Source organism: Lissotriton helveticus, chromosome 2_1 (genome assembly GCF_964261635.1).
Source record: "Lissotriton helveticus chromosome 2_1, aLisHel1.1, whole genome shotgun sequence".
Classification (NCBI taxonomy): domain Eukaryota; kingdom Metazoa; phylum Chordata; class Amphibia; order Caudata; family Salamandridae; genus Lissotriton; species Lissotriton helveticus.
In genome coordinates, this window is record NC_136059.1 from 1,878,351,119 (window position 1) to 1,878,371,106 (window position 19,988).

The window sequence follows — 19,988 nt, forward strand, 5'->3', positions numbered from 1 at the left end:
CACCCACTTTTCGTGCTAACCAGCTCTAGATTCTTGGGCACCCACTTTGGAGTTATGCATTGTGCCGGGGTAGCCCTATAATTTGAGTTGCTATAGGTAAAAACATCCAGGTATGCAACATCACACCTCTACGCCCATACAAATAAGCAAATCAACAAATGAATTATTTAACATCAATATTGTATCTTTAACTAATTTGACACTTTTATATGTTTACTTGTTCTTTCACGCAGAAACAGACACCCCACCAAAAATACATGCAGGCAGGGATATGAGGACCTGCTGGTATAAAATTGTTTGTGGTCCTGGCCTCCTGCTGATCAAGTGAAAAAGCCAGCTTTGTAGTGTGGAGCTGCACCTTTCTAGTTTGTGTAACGTGAATGGGTGTTCCCTCATTTACATGGGGACATTACCTCTACGTCCCTCGTCCTCGACCCAGTCTTCACATATGAGGTATTCCACACGACAGGAAACAAAACAGGAAACGCTTTCTGACTCCACCCACCCTCCTGTCAGGTGCTATAACACACCCCACCACCAGAAGCAAATCCTGTTTTGTTTCCTGTCGGTTGAACTTCTGATGGGTGACACTTGGGTGAGTGCCGGGCACTTACCTGCTACGACTGTCCTGTGGTTTCCTCCTTTGCTGGGCCTTGGGGGTGCTCATGGACCTCTGTGGGATTTTGAAGGACGGGCTGCTGTGCTTCCTGTGCTTTCCTCGTGGCGGGGGCCCTGGGTTGCGGGGCTTCTCGGGTCCCCGTGGTTTCTTTGTGTGTTTGCTGTCCTCCTGGATTCCTGGACCTCTTGTGTGCTGGTTCGAGCGCTTGTGGGGCGCCCCAGGGCTTTCTTTACGATACGCTATCCCTGGTTGGCGGCTTGCTCCGGTGGACTGGCTGCTGCTTGGACTGGCGCGCTGCTGCCCCGCGCGTCCTGCCCTTGTCGGTTCTGGTTGGCAGGGCGTGCTCACCTCCGTGGATTGGGGGACGTCCTCCCTACCGTTTTGGTTGCCCCTGGATTTCTTCAGTAGTTTCAGGGGGCTGAGATGTCGGACGTCGGCGGGAAGCCGTTCCCGGCTTCAGATCCTCATTTTTACCTGTGCGGGCGCCTGAGTGGGCTCCGGGTTCCCTGCCTTCCTCTCCTGATTGGCTGGATGGATCGAGGCGATGACGTCATCGTCTTCTTTCGGCCTGGGTGACTTTGGATGTTTTCTTTCGGCGGCCGCTCCTGGGAGGCTCGTCTTCTGCCCCTCCTTCTTCCTCCTCGGTTTCCTCGGGGCTGCAGCTGTGGGGTGAGTGTTTTCCTCCTATTTATGGTGGGAATCCGGTGTTCTTTCACTCCTGTGACACTTGTGGAGTTGCTGTGCGTCCTGTGTGCTTTTGCTTTTTGCTGGTTTGCTGTGTCTCGTGGGTGCTGTTTACAATGGGGAAACACCACAGGAAGAGAAAGCATGTCTCTCCTGTTCCGTCGTCGTCCTCCTCTTCCGACAGTGGTGATTCTGCCCCTGCTGATCGGAGTGCTGGTCTGGGTGGCTCTAAGCGGCTGAAGCGCCTGATTTTGGAGACGCTGTCCGATCTCAAGGCTTCCAGGAAGGGTGCTGGGGGTCGCTCTGAGACTGCTGCTCCCCTGTATTCGGATATTTCTTCCTCTGCTTCCTCGGATGAGTCCACTTTGAGTGCGGTGGATCTGCAGGGCAAGTACATTTCGAGGGACCTGATGCCTGATCTTCTTTGCCATGTTCGGGAGAATATGGGTTTCCCTATGGACTCTGTGCCCAGTACCTCCCAGGACACTGTTCTGCCGCAGTTTAGGAAGCCTGTGTCTTCTTCCATGCCCATCCACCCCTTTGTCATGAATGTCCTCCTTAAGGAGTGGAAGGACCCGGACCATATTTCTATGCCCAGATTCATGTCTAAACTGTATCCTTTGCAAGATATGGAGGTTACCCTGCCTGATTCGGTGCAGGTGGATTCTGTGGTTGCTTCTCTGGTTGGCAGACCTTCCATGGCGGATGATAATATCCTGAAGGATGGCGTTGATAAATAGATTGACTCTGCTCTGAAGAAATCTTATGCTGGCTCTCACCTGGCTCTGCGGTCTGGGGTGTATGGTGCGTATGTTGCGCAGTCCTTGCTGGCGGACTTCAAGACTCTATTTTCTACTATGCAGGGGGGAGACTCTTGTCCCGAGTTGCTGGAATCTATGGAACGTCAATCGGAGTTCCTTTCGGACATTGCCTTTGACTCCGTCAGGGCTTCGGCTCTTTCTTGTGGTTCCTCTGTTGCTGCCCATTCGGAACTTACTGCTGCGGGATTGGAAGACGGATGCTGCGCAGCGTTCTATGGCCTTGCGGTTGCCGTTTTCTGGTACTCATCTTTTTGGGGACGCCCTGGAAGACAAGCTCCATAAGGTCTTCAAGGAGAGGAAGCATTCGTTGTCTTTCCGTCATACTCCTGCTCTTAAGGGGTCCTCCTTCTCGAATGCCAGGTCTTTTCGCCAGCCTTCCAGGTTTCAGCAGTCCTCGTTTAAAGGCCAGCGTGGTGCTCGTGGGTCCTTTTCTAGGAGATTCCAGAAGAAGCCCCAGCCGGATGGTGGTTCGGGCGCTCCTCGTTCCTGACTACGCTGTTCCGGTGCCCGGTCTCGCTGGTGGTCAGCCTGCGGTTGGTGGGAGACTGCGGCTGTTCCTCCCTGCTTGGCTGCTGACGACCTCCGACCAGTGGGTGCTGGATGTTGTGTCCAAGGGTTACCGGATGGAGTTCCTGTCTCCCCGCCTCCCTCGGGTGTTGTGGTGACCCCCTTGCCTTCGGACCCGTCTCGCCGTCTGGCGTTGCTGGAGGGTGTCCAAGTTCTGTTCAGCAAGCTGGCAATTGTGCCGGTCCCCCCGCTGGAGCGTGGGCTGGGGACTTATTCCGTTGTTTTTGTGGTCCCGAAGGTCACGGGGGGTTTCCGTGTTGTCATCAATCTTCGGGCCCTGAACTTGTTTGTGCGCAAAATCCCGTTCAAGATGGAGACTCTGCAGAGGGTGATCCCCTTGATCCAGGAGGGCTGGGTGTTCACCTCACTGGATCTCCAGGATGCGTACCTCCATGTTCCGATGGCGTTGGGGGATCAGCGGTTCCTGCGCTTCTGCCTGGGGGGTCATCACTGGCAGTTCTGCGTCCTTCCCTTTGGTCTCCGGTCCGCCCCCAGGGTGTTCACCAAGGTGGCGGCTCCCTTGGTGGCTCATCTCCATCTCCTGGGGGTGTCCGTTTTTCCATACCTGGATGACTGGTTGCTGCAGGCTCCTTCTCCGGAGGTCATGTCTCGCCACCTTTCCTTGACCATGCGTACGCTAGGGGATCATGGGTTCCTGGTCAATCTGCCGAAAAGTCACCTTGAGCCTGCCACTCAGAGGACCTTCGTTGGGGCTGTGTTCGACTCTGTTCTGGGCAAGGTCTTTCCCCCGGAGTCGAGGATTCTGCGTCTTCAGTCGTTGCTGAGGGCTTTGCTTGCCCGGGATTCGGCTCCTCTCCTGCAGTGGCTGGTGGTTCAAGGTCACATGTCTGCCACTGTGTTCACGGTGCCCTGGGCCAGGGTTCATCTTCGGCCTCTGTTGTGGCATGTTCAGCGTTGGGTGCCCTTTCCTGTCCGGGACTTCTCGGTTCCTGTGCCGGTGTCTCCGGAGTTGGTGTCTGCTCTGCAGTGGTGGCTGGATTCTTCGAATCTGTTGAGGGGTCTGTGGTTCCATCCTCCGCCCCCCTTGGTGTTGACGACGGATGCCAGCGCTTCCGGCTGGGGTGCGACTTTGGGCCCTTGGGTGGTGCAGGCGTGTTGGCTCCCCTCGGAGTCGCGCCGGTCTTCGAATTGGAAGGAGCTGTCTGCTGTGGAGAGGGCGCTTCGCCTTTTCAAGGATCGTCTTCTGGGGTGCAACGTGTTGGTGAGGTCGGACAACACTGTGACCGTGGCCTACATCAACCACCAGGGCAGTACCCGCTGCCTTTCCCTGAACTTGGTGGCGTGTGCTATTGCGAGTTGGGCCGAGCGTCATCTGGTGGCCCTCTCTGCTTTGCACATTCGAGGTGTGGACAACGTGGTTGCAGATTCCTTGAGTCGGAGGTTCCCGTCCTCTCTCTCCCTGTGTCTGGCCCCGCAGATTTTCCGGTTGCTCTGCCGGAGATTCGGGCCTCCGGTGCTGGACCTGTTTGCCTCCCGAGCCGATGCCCTGCTTCCCCTGTTCTGCTCCAGGGCTCCGGAGTTGGGGGCTTGGGGGGTGGATGCCTTGTCTGTCCTTTGGCCCCCTTGGTTCCTCTATGCGTTTCCCCCCTTCCCTCTGATCCCTGCCTTCTTGCTGAGGGTTCAGCGGGTGGGGGCTCAGGTGGTGGCTGTTCTCCCTTACTGGCCTCGCCGCTCCTGGTTTCCTCTGCTGCTAGGTCTGGCGGTGGGCCCTCCGTGGATCCTGCCCCGCTACCCGTCTCCTCTGAGTTCCCCGTCTCCCTCCCTGTTGGTTCCTCTCACCTTGGCGGTCTGGAGGTTGAACGGCTGTTTCTTGGCGTCCGTGGTCTGCCGGATCACCTCATCGCTGTGATGCAGGCTTCTCGTAGGAAGTCGACTCTGTCCTCCTATTCCAAGCACTGGGCTTCTTTTTCTTCTTGGTGTGTTGCCCTGGGCCTGTCCCCTGCCTCCTGTGCTGTTTCCTCTGTTCTGCAGTTTTTTGTGGAGGGTTTTCAGAAGAGTTATGCGCTGTCCACTTTTGAAGGGTCAGTGGGCTGCTATTCGGGCCTTTCGGGATCCGGCTTCTCTTCTGCCTTCGGACGGGTTGTTGGTTTCCCGTCTGTTTCGGAGTTTCTCTCTTTCTGCTCCTTCTGTCCGCTCTCCGGTTCCTCCTTGGGATCTGTCTTTGGTTTTGGGTGCCTGTCTTTCAAGGTTGCCTTTCTGGTGGCGGTTACTTCTGCTCAGAGGTTGGGGGAGCTTACGGCGTTGCGCTGTTCTCCTCCCTTTTCGCGGTTTCTGGACGATGCGGTGGTCCTTTCTTTGGACCCTGGGTTTTTGCCTAAAATTTTTTCTCGTTTCCATTCCTCCCAGGAGTTGATTCTTCCTTCTCTCTGTCCTTCTCCTTCCTCTCCTTCTGACGTCTTGCTCCATTCTTTGGATGTTCGGCGGGCCCTGTCTATCTATGTGGCCCGTTCTGCTGGGTTTCGGTCTTCTGACTCCCTCTTTGTGACCTTTGGTTTGGCTGGTAGGGGTAAGGCTGCCTCCCGTCTTACTTTGGGTCGCTGGATCAAAGCTGTTATCTCTTTGGCATACCAGGGCTCTGGTTTGCCTTGTCCATCTGGGGTTCAGGCGAGATCTACCAGGGGTGTGTCTGCTTCTTGGGCCGCTTTCCATGGTGTTCCCCTTGAGGAGATTTGTAGGGCGGGGACCTGGGCGTCCGAGTCTACCTTTGTGCGGCATTATCGCTTGAATTGTGCTCTGTCTGGCCGCCCTCATTTTGGTTCTGGTGTGTTGCGAGCTGTGGGGGTTCCCCCCGTATGATTTGTTTGTTGCCTTTTTATTAATAAAGGTCTGTCTTGCTGCACTCCTTGGTGTCTGCTCTGTTTTGTTTGTGGTGTGCCAAAGGCCTTTGTTTGGTTGCTTTGGTATGCCTCATATGTGATGACTGGGTCGAGGACGAGGGACGTAGAGGTAATGCTTTGATTACTGGGGGTAATCCCCATTACTCTTAGTCCTACTCGTCCTCGACCCAGTCATACATCCCGCCCGCCCTCCCTTTCCAGGCCTTTGGTGCTTGGTACATCAGGATTTGCTTCTGGTGGTGGGGTGTGTTATAGCACCTGACAGGTAGGTGGGTGGAGTCAGAAAGCGTTTCCTGTTTTGTTTCCTGTCGTGTGGAATACCTCATATGTGATGACTGGGTCGAGGACGAGTTGGACTAAGAGTAATGGGGATTACCCCCAGTAATCAAAGCATGAGATCACAGCGATGAAGCACCTTTGCCTTTGCACATGTAACGTATTACAGGCACAGGTGCTTGACAAAAAAACATGGTTTGCCTATAGGCTATGACCTTGGAGGGTTTGAAGGGTCCCAAAACACCCTGGTGGGGGTTCTTGACTTGCCTTCAAATAAGACCCAAATGGGAACCAAAAGCAGCTCAGGCCAAATGTTCAAAATCCACCCTCCTGTGCTTCCTGCCTCTAGAGGAAATGCCTGATGGAATAAACGTCAGTCTGGATCTGACCAGCCCCCAAAAGCAGACAGGGCTCCGCCTCCAGTGGAACACAGAGCAGTGGTTTGAGCCATCACTTCGTTTTTTCCCGATGCACTGTCTATATCTCATGAGCTTACTCAGAAGGTGTGTAACAGCTCAAACTGAGACCGGAGCACCAGGTCTGTATTGCAGGTCATTTTGTGGCTCCCACAGTGGTCTGCAAGAATTTTCAGAGTGGGGGTGCTCCCGTCAATGTTCCATCACTCAAGTGAGAATTGTGAAAAACCCAATCTTCACATAAAGAACAAGCACAGTAAATGAGTCACGCCCATTCAGCAGGAGAGTGGTATGGTTGTGGTAGAGCGTGTTGCATTTTCAAGCACACTGTCGCAAATATATTACTAATACATGGTGCGTTAGTGCATCGGCATTTACAGGCAGCAAATTGTACATTGAAATGGCCACAACATTCGCAGTGACATGCAGTTTTAATGAAAAAACTATTAGCGCACAAAAGATAATGTGCAGAAATCAATTTTCAGCAAATATTTACCATTGACTCATCGCCAAGTAAAGTGTCTTGTTTTTTTTATCCTGTTAACATTTTGTTTCTAGCACACTTCAGAAGGACAAAAAATGCGCTTCATTTGTGGTCTCCTCATTGCTGTTTATTTTGAAATATTTGTTAACTTACCGCGTTTAAAATGTTTCCGTTTGTTAGAAAAACACTGATGTCCTACAGCCTTCACTTTCACACTCCCTGTACCCTAGAAAGATTGTCAGATAGTTCACTTTACAAAGTTTTCTAACTTTGCAGCCATAGAAAGAAAAGTAAACACCAATCTCCATGTTAAAAGAATAAGCAGCAATACATAAGAAGACATAGCCTGACATTTGACCTCTGTCTTTGAATGCCAAGCAAATGTGACAAGATAACAACAAAATGTAAAGGCAGGCGCGCAACACCCATTGGACTCAAAGGGCTTCAGCCGAACACCCCCCCCCCGTCTTGTATGGCAGCCCGGGATGAGACAGCTTCCCGGGCACACACACAGCCGCACCCAAGCACTTCACAGGTATTTAAAAGACCATTTACATATTAATGAGGCCTTGCTGTTGTGTCTCCACTTCTAAGAGCTCCTGCAGCTCCACTCTGCATGTTGCTTAAAGATTCAGCCCCCCCGGAATTTTTTCTTAGCCCCCCCCCCGAAATTTGCCTCTAGTTGCGCCTCTGTGTAAAGGCATCTTTACTGCTCAATCACCTTTCGAACTCCAGCTCAGTTATTTTGGGGGTCTTGCAGCCCCTCCCCTACTCGTACCCCTACTTCAATCACCTATGGAGATCTGGTTCCTGACTTTTTGGGGTAAAATCAGGACGCATGTTTCATCAATGGAGCCGAAAAACGTGTAGCAGTGGCCAAAGTGTAAAAACTTGCCTTTATAGTATTTAATGTATGCTGCCAGAGTAAGGCTGACAATGCTGACCGTTGTGATTTCAGCAAAGCACTGACTACATCAAACACTGACAAAAAGCAATCTTCATACAGACCACTACTTCAGCATACCTGACAATAATCTGTTCTTTCATGTCGGCCTTCATTATTTTCTTTACTATTGATGGCATATAGCACATGCTGCTGAGCTCTTTCTTTACGCCTTAACTTCTGTTCCCTTCGTAGAGGATATTACAATGACACAAAACTGATTAATTGATAGCCCTCAAGACTCCAAAGGACCGCCACTCGGATTACCCATTTGGGTTAACCATTTCGCTTTGTCTTTCTTTTCAGACCGAAGGCTTTATTCGCTGAAAGAGTTTCAAGTAAGCTTTTCTTACATTATGCCACACACCGAATCGTCTCACCGTAGTTCTTGCACTGAGTACCTCTTTATCACAATGCCGTGACACACGCAGCTGATATCACAATTCACATCATGTTTTCCTTCACATGGGTATATTGTTTAATTTATGACTATGTATACGTTGTTGAATTATTATTCTTGTGATGCCTATGTAGAGTAACACTAGGCTATGTTACTTTTACCTTTAGACCCGCTCCCTGATGAAGGGCATAGAGCCCAAAATGCATTGGAGCTAATCATGGAACTCAGAGATAAAAGCATATAGTTATGAAACATATTAAGACAGGAAAATAATTTCTGAACAATTGGAATAAATATCCATACTTTGAAATCATCGTTGTAAACCTATTTCTTTTGAACATTATTGGAATCCCACATGGGAACCATAAAAGTGTGCCCGACAGGATGCAACCAATTACCAATTGGAAGCACAGTTTAAGCTTATAGACAATTATTGTCACATGGACAGGAGACGATACCAAAGGAGTACCTAAAATCAATAACATTTTTGCCACACAACCATTTTTCAACCAGGCTGTGCACTCGCGAATGAGTGATTAAGACTGTTAGCCTTTATCACCCTACCATTCCTCAATTTGTATCAACATGTTTCAGCCTTTTTCATACTCAACAGATTTTCTTCAACACAGAAAGATCCCAACATTCTCCTACTCCAATGAGTCAGTCGTAGTCTGGTCGTTCAGAGGATGTTAGTTACACACACTGCATAAAAAAACCTTACCCGTGGTTTTCTCGTGACGATGGATAATTTTACCTAGAAAGGGATCATGAGCACATACATAATCTATCTTAAAATATGCCACCAAGGGTTTCTGTCACGTACTATACATGTTGTTAATAGTCAACATGACATTATACACTGCACATGAGATACACAGCACTCAAATAACTTCCCACCCTGCACTCACATGGACAGGCTGCTCACTTTACACTCACAATGGCACACTCCTCACTCTGCACGCACTCGTGCATGCCTATCCCCAAGAACTCCTACAGGCAGACCCCTACCCTCACACAACCACACCTCTCATCTTGCCCACACACAGCTCTCGCTCTGCACTTACATGGGCACACATCTCACCCTTCAGACACAATGCTCACCTAGCTCTTATAAGGCATATAAACAAAGAGGGGCATGTGGGTGCCAGGGTCGAAGAACAAAGAACACTGGAGCAGGGGTGGGAGGCAAAAGGGAGCCAATAAAGAAGGGCAGATGTATCTCAGGCTTTTAGGCAGAGTACCAAAGCAAAGGGAAATGCCAGTTTGAGGAGGAAAAGGTAGAATGGGCTAGCGGCACACTATTAGAAAGGAAGAGGCAAGAGGTATAGCAGAAGAGAGGGCAAGGGAAAGAGGGTGCCAAAGAAGTGAAGAGCAGAGAGCACCGAGGACCAGTAACAGGGAGTGCCAGGAGAGTGAGGAATAGAGTATTGCCAATGAAAGGGGGTGTCATGGAAAAGTTTTGCATATAGGTTACGGTTAAGGGATTAGAGTTGTAAAATCTGGGAGTTGGAACAAGGGGTCAGAACTATATAGCCTCTGCACCCTGCCCCTTGTCTTTTATATTACCCCCACCTCTTACCAGCAGCACTGTCAGATGATGGCTGGTCATCATTGCATCAGATGCAGTCTCTTTCCCAGCTTGAAGGCTCATCTGAGGGTCAGAGCAGGGGTCTGCCATGCCTCAAGTACAGTCTTCTCCAGGCCTTGAGCCAGAACAGGGTCAACATGATTGAAGTTTGGTCTCATCTTCAGCCCCCTTGGACTCCTCTGAGCATCGCAGTTGGGATCTGCCATGCATGAGTTTTGTTCTTCAATCCAGTCCTTCGAGGCTCCTCCATGTCCCACATATAATTCCCCAAGCCTTACCCCGACAGGACATCCCCGCGGCACATAGTGAGTAAATGCTGTGGATGAGGACCGTGTTGCAGAGCACCCCTAAGAGAGTCCTGCACACAGCATCAGTTAGCGGGGTTAGTATTTTGGATAGAGCCATGGTACGAGGGAGGAGACACCCCTGTGGGAGCCATGTCCACTCGGAGCCTCTCCATGTACACAGGTGCAGCACTAACAAAAAAAGAAGCCCAAATAACCATCAATAGTGTACTAGTAGATTGAAGATTTCACTTAGGCTTATATTAGGAGAATCTGTTAGAGCGGGGATTGATTTTCCTTCCAAAAAATACTTTGTGTACCAGGCATAGAGTTTTAAGCTTAACTATATGTCTCACCTGCAACCAGTAAGTTTCACCAGCCCAACAAGACATTTGTACTGAAGGATTGGTGCCAAAATTATATTTTCCCAGACTACTGTTTTGCGTCTTGTTGATAGTGGTGAGCAAAATTATTTTCTGCAAGCATATTTTCACATGAACCTCAATTATTTTCCTTAGGATCAACGCTGAATTTGTTCTTGTAACAGAATTTGTTGAAGCAAAAAATGTCTTGCTGGAATTGGATGTGTACCATGATTGTATGCGTTGATCTCGAAACGTTAACTGGATCACTTTAGAAACCAAGAGGAGAATACATTGAGCTGGCTCGCACACATTTCGTACACCAGAGTATACTTCATGTATGATTGTCACACTGAAGACGTCCAATGTGTAATACGTCCATAATACATGTGAAACACATAATTTTCATGAGAATTAATGCATGTTATATGAAGAAAAAATTTGCAATCTTACCCACCCCTACTCGATGATTAGGGAAACAGCAATTTCACCAGAGATGGGCTGGTGTAAAATGCTGGCGCAAAGTTTCTTGATGCTAGGAATGAGTTGGGCAGGCCATAGCTCAGCTCCATTGAAATACAATTGCTGCTGTGCTAGGATAAAAAGAAATACATGCACTTATGACGTGTGCAGTAGCGGCTAGCAGGGATTAGAGAATGAGGGTGGAGGCGTGGAGGGAGGGGAATAACAGCGGGACAAAAAAAATACCACTTAGCTCTTCCGCTTGCCGAGTCTCTCCTCCGCTTCTCCTTCAAGTCCCGGACCCAGTAGGCTCCTAGGCTCCCCATAGCCAATCACAACGCTGCAATGCACCTCATCAGCATTAGAATGTGCAAGGCGACACTATGATGTGTGTTAAAATGTGGGGATTGAGGGTTCTGGAGTGTGGCAGTTGGAAGGGAGGCTTGGATAAGGAAGGTGTTGTTACTATGCTGTCCTGCCTTTAACTGCAGAGTTGAGAATAAAGCATTGTTATACACTATGGATGAGCGACCTTTTACTACAGCTCCACAGAAACTAAAGAACATGTCGGTGTTTTCCGGCACAACATACGAAATGGAGCCAGCACCTAGCCAAAACAAAACCAGGAGGGTGTCTGGAAACAGCATAAAGAAGTCACTTTATCAGCTGCCCGATGAAGCCCAAAGTACGGACTGGCGCGATCCATAGCACAAAATTGTTACGTTGAAATAGCAATGGTAGGGTTCCATATGCGTAGTATCCTTTGAGCTCCTCACCGGTGGCATAGCAAGGGCACAAGAGGCCCTAATGAAAACAAAAAAATAAGGCCCCCCCATTGCCTGTTTTTATTGTAAATAGTAGCCACTAATTGGGGTGACTTGGACCCCTCAGACACGTAGCCCAAGAAGCCACAGCACCTGTTGCACTTTTGATAGTTACCCCCCTGGTTCTCAGGACACCATTTGGCCCTTGATTGGTGTAAAATCCCTCCACTCAGGCTGTGTGCTAACATCTTGCCACAAGGTAAGTGACTAGAGTCCTGCATCCACGTGTTTGAGGATGGTAGTCAGTTCACACCTTAGTCTGCCACCACAGGTGTTCGCCCTATCTCCCCACACAGACATTGTTCAATTTGAAAAAGAAACCGGTCTTTCTAGTTTCTAATGTGAACAGGTTGAGGGGCGTGGAGTGGTTATGCACGCTACTGAGGGCAGAAATTGAGATGTTGTTACAAATCCCCCCTCAGGATTCAAGGAATCAGCCAGGAGTGACTGTGCTGCTGTCTGGGGAAAATACTTCTCACCTTTATCTGTGTTTACCTCATGGCAACCAATTAAACTTTCCTCAGCTTGCCTTTGACAGGCTGCTCTTCTAATTGGACAGAACGGAAATGAGTAATGCTAATTTGTCTGTTTGGTGTTTGTAGAATTTTGATTAAAGACATAATTGGGCTACATTTTTATAAATTAAATCACAAATCAGCATTAGGTTCTATGGCACAGAAAAATGAAATTGTATAGTAAACATTTTGCAGTTATTCCTGTTTTAACAAAACACATTCTTTCCTTTCCATTGGTGGCTCATGTTATGTAACACACAACTACTTCAAAGGAGATTGACACACCCCCTGAAGAATGCCACAGGATTGATACATATAGGTATCTTTTACATATGTTGCTATCCCAAACATTACATATGACTAAGTACAACCCCTCCATCCTTCACAAATACTGTCTTACCTCATTATATAACTCAATTCTTTTTGATATATTTTCCTTGGAAAAAACTGAAGCTATTTGATACTATGGAGTTTGTATGCACAATGTTTATTTATGTGTTCTCCTCCACTTTTTCTCCCTTCCTAGTCTCCCACTGTGTGTGGTTGTTTTTGCTTACTCCGGTCATTGTTGAATATATAGTACAATACAATCCTGAATATTTTCCTTAATTGAAATTAAATTGTATTCACTGGATTGACTCTTTGGTATTATATTGTGAACTCACTCCAATTACTAGGTATGCTTTTGCCTATTTCTTGACAAAAATTCATCAATAAAAATATTTAACAAAAAACGATTTATAACCCTGACATAGGTTTAAACTGTTAGATTTTAGGGGTTACATTTTGGCAAAATAGAGTTAGAATAAAGTGCTCAAACATTTCAGTTTTGGCTTAGGTAGTTAGAAATACTGTTTGGACATAGTTCAGTTTTATAAGCTTAGGTTTAAGTGGGAGGGTTTGAGACTAGGCTATGGGGCTTTGGTTAGACTTAGGGCCTGATTATGACTTTGGCTGTGTAGCAGCGATGCGCCATGCCAGCGCACCGCTGCCACATCGCCAAAGCCATCTGCCGACAGCCCACCAGATTAGGAGTTTTCTCCTGGTCTGGTGGGCGGTGCTTTGCCGGTCCGAGGCGGTGAGCCTTAGCAAGGCACCTCAATGGGAATGCCAAAGCAGGTGCACCTGCATGGACCGAAATGCACAATGTTGTGCATTTCATTCCGAGCAGGAATATGGGGGTGCATACAGACAGGGGGGCAAACCATGTGCCCCCTTGCATGCACTCACATGCACAGAGGCACCAGGAGGCCCTGTACAGCCCCTTAGTTTCCTAACCACCACCCTTTTCATGGTGGGCTCACTGCCATAAAAAGGAGGGCAGTGAGGAAACTCATAATATGCTTGGTGGCGCAGCATCTGTACTGCCAGTATATTATGGCCTCTGACTGCTGTAGCACTGTCATGGGATCAATGATCTTGGTGATAGCAGCAGTCCTGTGGCGGTCCTACCGCCAAAGTCCTAATATGGCGGGTGGACTGACAATCTGGGAGTCCAAGGATCACCACCACAGGTTCTGAATTCGTGATTGGGCCTTTAGCCTTAGTACATGAGGTTTCTGTGTTGAGATAATAGGTTTGATATTATGTTTACAACTGGAGGTTTGGGTACGGTTTAAGTTATGGCTTAGAGTTGAGGTTAGTTTCAGGTTTGGGGGTTGAGCTGTGTCTAAAATATATGTTTATATCTAGGATGCATGTGAACGGATGTGAGCTATCTTGGAATGCTGTTTCATGAACATAAGGAAGAGCATTCCAAGATGATTGCCATGAGGATACATATGTGCACGCAGGCACATGCATCCATCTTGGAATGGATGGTCATTTGCTGTGGTGTATTGGCAGCAGGAGATGGAGCTTGGTAAGGGCAGGCATGGGGCCCATTTGTAAATGAAGGGGGCAGGAAGAAGAAAAGATGGGGTAAGGAGAAATAGAGTGAGGCAGAGAAAATAGCCCCACATGCACTGCAATGAAGGGTCTTGATACCAGCAATGGAAGGGTACAACTCATCCAATCAAAACAAGGTGACATAGAAATGCTCCTTGGGCAGCACAAACAAAAGAACATGGAAGAAAGCCATCAAATCAGGAGCAGGACACTGAGATTGACAAGAAAGCCATGGAATCATGACACATGATTTCATATTTGAATGCAATAAGTTAGTTACCAACAGACAACTGAAGCAGTCTGAATGGGATCGCTCACAGGTGACAAGCAGAGCTCTACACGTCCACCTTACATTACATATATCTTAAAATGGCCGCAGAGTTTGAAACCTGTTTTACACACATTCAGAGGTGAGTGCAAACTCCTCTTCGCTTCTTGAAATTAGCACATTTTCTTGCCACTAGCTTAAAGCCGGTGGTAGTAAATAGGTTACAAATCCACATTGTTAACACTTTCCCATAGGTCAAAGCTTATTCCCTTTGTGCAAGCCCTGAAATGAGAGGTAATACCGGACACCTCAGGTTATTACCCCACAGCTTAGGGATAAATGATGAATCAGTGTTTAAATATGTTACTGTTTGGATATGAATTATTGAAATACTTTATCTTTTACTTACAAGACATTCTATTTTCAGTGACAGAGAAATTCGACTCTACGAGCTCTCCAATTTTGAACCCTATTGCCAAATCATTGGTTTTGAAACAATGCCCCTGCGGTTGGACTGGAGGTAAGAGAAGATCACCCTTGCAGCACAATTTTAATAACTCTTTTCTGCTCATTAGTGTAGGCGAAATTGCCTAGTATGCAGCAAATGACTGTTGAATGACACAACTTTGGCTATCGAGATGCTCAATAGGACAGGCTCTTCCTCTTTCCAATCTTTTTTAGTGCCTTAAAGCAGAGGTTGGACATGTGAGGGATATTCACTTTATGGTGGTATAGGCTCACTGGCAGTCACTGGCTGTCCCAGTTTCTACAAAGAACTCGGTGGGATGCTAATGCCACGGTCTAGGGCAATCCTGTTGTTTACTGCTCCAGAAGGTGACCATGACCCTGTTATTAGTGAACTGAGAGAAACCAGATAATGATACCTTTTCAGAGGGGACAAAGAGACATAACAATTGACATGAGTGAAAATATAACCCACTTATGACCTTCCAAACATGAACTATTCATTCATATGAATTTTGAGTATGGTTTGGCATTTTTCCTACTGGAGCAGCTTTCTGATGTATCTTCCAATATTCAGTTAAGGAGTTCCCAACTATTAGCTTGCATGTTTTGATGTTGAATAGCATAGATTTTAGAGCACCACATTCTATTGGCCAGTTCATTGGTAAGATGTCACTGGGTGTTTATTTGAAGTGCCCAAACTCCACTTTGCTAGTTTGGGCACCCAAAATCCATGTTGTGTGCTGGGCCTCTAAAACATGCATCAGTTCTAAACAATTTCATAAATGTGTGAGTTCTAAGTAGCTGGGTGGTTACATTGATGCCTGCTTAATTCCTAGTGTAGGGTGCCATCCTCGAAAAGTCATGCCATTTTCAGCGAGGGTAAAATAAAGTTTCTTGTTTTCACTTCCGAGAGAAGAAAATGGATCTTTGGTGGGATCAATGAGTCTGATTCACAAACAGTTTGCTGTGAGTAGGTGTGACTTACTTTTGTATTAATTCAGACTTACTTCTGGATTTCAGGTGTAATTCATGCGTATGCCTGGTTTACTACTTTCTTACTCCCAAAATTGAGCTCTAAGCCAGGAGTATTATGCGAATAAATCACACATTTTCATATTAAAATCTTTGCCAATCGGGCCAAATGGGTACAAACAACTCAGTGTTGAACAACTTCTATTGGCACTTAAAGCTTGTTCCATAAGGGCACTTCTGATGCACCTCACTTTCACAGTATTCCTGGATTATCTGCATAACAGATTTAGTTGAAACTGAGGTGGAACTACGAGTCCAAAGGTATAATGAGCACAACATCAAAAAAGGGGGCTCTTCAAAATATCTAGCAAAAAACTATTATGGAATAAACTTAGAAATACTATCTAACCTCAACATCATCTCCTACGCTGACGACACCCAGCTGATCCTCTCCCTGACCAACGACCCCGCCGCCGCCAGAGCCAACCTTCTCGAAGGGATGAAAGACGTAGCCGAGTGGATGACGACCAGCCGCCTGAAACTGAACTCAGACAAGACGGAAGTCCTCATCCTGGGTTCCTCGCCCTCCGCCTGGGACGACTCCTGGTGGCCCCCCGCCCTGGGCACCGCACCCAAACCGACAGACCACGCACGCAACCTGGGCTTCATCCTGGACTCCTCCCTCTCCATGACCAGACAAGTCAACACCGTCTCCTCGTCCTGTTTCAACATCCTGCGCATGCTACAGAAGATCTTCCGGTGGATCCCCACCGAGAGCAGAAAGACGGTCACCCAGGCCCTCGTCACCAGCCGACTGGACTACGGCAACGCCCTCTACGCCGGAACCACCGCGAAGCTCCAGAAGAGATTCCAGCGGATCCAGAACGCCTCAGCCAGACTCATCCTCGACATCCCACGACACAGCCACATCTCCGGACATCTGAGACACCTGCATTGGCTCCCCGTCAACAAAAGAATCACCTTCCAATCTCCTCACCCACGCACACAAAGCCCTACACGATCAAGGCCCGAGCTACCTCAACAGTCGCGTCAACTTCTACGCTCCCAAACACCAGCTCCGATCAGCCAGTCACGCCCTCGCCGCCGTCCCCCGCATCCGAAGAACGAAAACAGGAGGAAGGTCCTTCTCCTACCTGGCCGCCAAGACCTGGAACTCCCTCCCTCCCGACCTGCGCCTGACCCAAGACCACCTCTCCTTCAGGAGGAAGCTCAAGACCTGGCTCTTCGAGCAGTAGCAGCACAACCCCCCCCCTCAAGCGCCTTGAGACCCTCCGGGTAAGTAGTGCGCTTTATAAATATCTCTGATTGATTGATTGATTGATTGATTGATTGATATTCAAGTAGAGAAAAATGGGTGGCCATCTTTACAAACACTATTTTCAGAATCATTAGAATGAGAATCAGCTTTTTTAATTTTGAGATTAGTTAAAACCATTACCAAACTGAAAGCTCACTCTATCTTCTCTATTAGATTTACAGAATCTAAAAGGGATATTTCATCAATATTAGAATTCAAGCACTTATCAGGCATAGTAGAATTGTGTATGTTTTAATCACATATTGTGATGTGATTTTAGCATTGCAAGAAAGTGGATATTTAATTGGGGTGGGTGTGACTCCACCACAAGGATTAAGATAACAAATGTGTCAGGGTAAAACACAGTTATATTAATTTAAACTAATTTGAACTGGGCTCATCCGCCTGTCATCTACAACAAAGAGCAGGCAGGTTTAACTTGGAAAAATGTAGAATGTATTCAGCCGTAACAAAACATCAAAACACAACACAATGAAAGTTCCACAACTAAATTACGAACATAGAGAAAAAGCGAATGTGCAAAATTATATAAAAAAGACAAAAATCCAATTGGGAGATATGAAATTTTAAATAATGAAGGCAAAATGTGCTAAGAAAAGATAAAGTGCCAATCAGTAGACACTGTGCGTAGTTGACTTTTACCTAAGCATGATTTCGGACCCACTACAATGGAATGCGGGTTGGATATATCCAGCTGGTTTTGGCCCAATCAAAGATTTTTCCATCTGACCTAGTCTCTGAAATGGAAGTTGAGACCCTGGTGGACAAGTTGCAGCTGAAGCCATTTGTTTTTGCGGGAAAAGCTATGAGCAGGAGACATTCAAATTTCGCAGCCCATGAAGTCCTTTCATGGGGCGGATGCTTTCTGTATCTTCACCTGGTCAAGATTTCTACTCTCAGGCATCGTCTTTTTTTTTGGAGCTAAAAATCCTCCAGTTGTCCAACCCTCCAGCTGTATCCGATGAATATGTTTTCAAATCAGTATTCTTTGCAGTAAGGACTTACTGAAGGTCTGGAGGTCTTGGAAGGCCAAATATTTTCTGAATCCCAACTTTTCAGAGTTTCTGGAGCAGCTCCTCATGGTCACTTCGAAGGCTTCCAGGACCTCAGCATTTAGGGGTCAATTATACTCCAGCAGAGATCATCGGCATGGCTCAGTCTAGTTCTAGTTGCTAATGATCAGTTGGGCACTTCTGGAGAAAGGACTCTAGGAGCTTAATGTGTCCCTGTAGCTATGCAGGAGACCAGTCAACTGACTGTTGGAGTCCATCTTAGACCTGCGCACAAGTGGAAGCAGGTCCAGTCCTTCAGGTCTCTACACAGATTTTCAGACATCAGGTCCAATCCTCACCTGCAGGTCCAGTCAGTGTTCTGGTCTGCTGTGGGTGAGGTGCCAACTTTGAAAATAATTTGAAAAAATCCCAGGGGCAACCCTTTCTGCTTATGCAGCACATACAGTTTCCCTTACTGGCGAGTATCCCAGAGTGCACTATTCTGAGGCAAATCCAACAAGGCAGGAATGTTCTGTTCCTGAAGGAAGCCTGTGTGCCAGCCAGGTGTGTGTTTACAAAAATGAGAAGTCACCTCCTCTTCAGCTACACAGAAAATGGTTTGGGACAAGCTCCCCTCCCTCTGGGCTGCTGTCAATCTGGCTATAGAAGGCCTACAGAACAAAAGGCTTCTCTTCCTCAGGTTTTCCTTTACTCTTAACTATGGTGGTCCCTTTCATGTTAATGAATTTCCTGGACCCTACGCAACTATCCTTCCTGAGCTACTATATGTCACATACCTTACACCCATGGGGCATATTACCAAGGACGGCGTTAAAATTATCACCAGTTTAGCAGCAGAAAACTGCCGCTAAAGCGGCGATAATAGGCTTGATAATATGCTCTGGAGAATTCCAATAGTAGCCCATGTTCACATCAGAACATGGACTTCTGTTGGAATTTTCAAGGGCATATTATCAAGCCCATTATCGCTGCTTTAGCAGCAGTTTTCTGCCGCTAAACCTGCGATAATTTTTAAAGCTGTTCTTGATAATATGCCCCCAGATCTTTTTGTGACAAGGGCTAAGCCAATGTTCCTGCTATGGGAGTGTTTTTTTACACCTCATTAAGGTGAAGAACTAGTAGGGCCATCTACCAGCAGGCTGATGCCGATTAGCATACTGGAGGCCCAGGCATGTAAAGTGTAACTTTTTAAAGTTCTAATTATTTTTTTAAAAGCTTCACCCATTAATTGGATTTTCAGTAATTATTAAAAATATTGGTTTAAATTCCCCCAAAGCTAATCCCAATCCAAAGTTAGCAGGTTTTTGATTGTATAATGAAATTTATTTTTTCTTCAAAGGACAACAACATCTCTTCAGAATAAAAATAGCTTTTGGGTGCCTGTCACAGGGGACACATGCCAATATTAAATTCTTGTATGCACGTTTTTTGGATTCTAGGCACCCTACCTTGTGAGCTTTGAGGCCTACTCTAGGGTGACTTATTCAATATTTAAAAATTGGGTTCTTTCCTGTGAAAGGGTTTATTTTGCAAGGTTTGACAGGAGGGTAAAAAGCTGCAAGAGTCAGGTTACACATGCAGGCCTGAATCCATTTTTCCTCTGTCAGGCTAGTGGATGCACCAACATTTACTGCAGTCCACAGGTGACTTTTAACTTTTCCATGCCATTGATGCATTTCCTACACCATATACTATGGCCTTTCTGAGAAGCTAAATATGACAATTACGAGTTAGTAAATGTTACTATGTTTTAGAGTTCAGTGCACAAACACTGGAGACTGAACAGCAGTGCCCCAGTGTGCAGGGTTAAAAAGCACAGCAGCATCAGTCAAAACAAAATGGGGGTGACAATGCAAAAATAGGCACATTTAAAAAGGAAATTTTATGTATCAATTAAGACCTTTTTTATCAAGAAATATATTTAGATTTGCTTTCTAA

The 19,988-nt window shown here is 47.0% G+C and overlaps 1 protein-coding gene across 1 annotated transcript in view; it reads left to right on the forward strand.

The window, feature by feature from the left end:
• LOC144819969 (cilia- and flagella-associated protein 337-like) overlaps positions 1 to 19,988 on the forward strand; it is a 235,564-nt gene that overhangs the window by 23,485 nt on the left and 192,091 nt on the right. Inside the window, exon 3 of the mRNA XM_078677647.1 lies at positions 14,686 to 14,778. Coding sequence (XP_078533773.1) covers positions 14,686 to 14,778 — 93 coding nt within the window. The remainder of the gene's footprint in view (positions 1 to 14,685; positions 14,779 to 19,988) is intronic.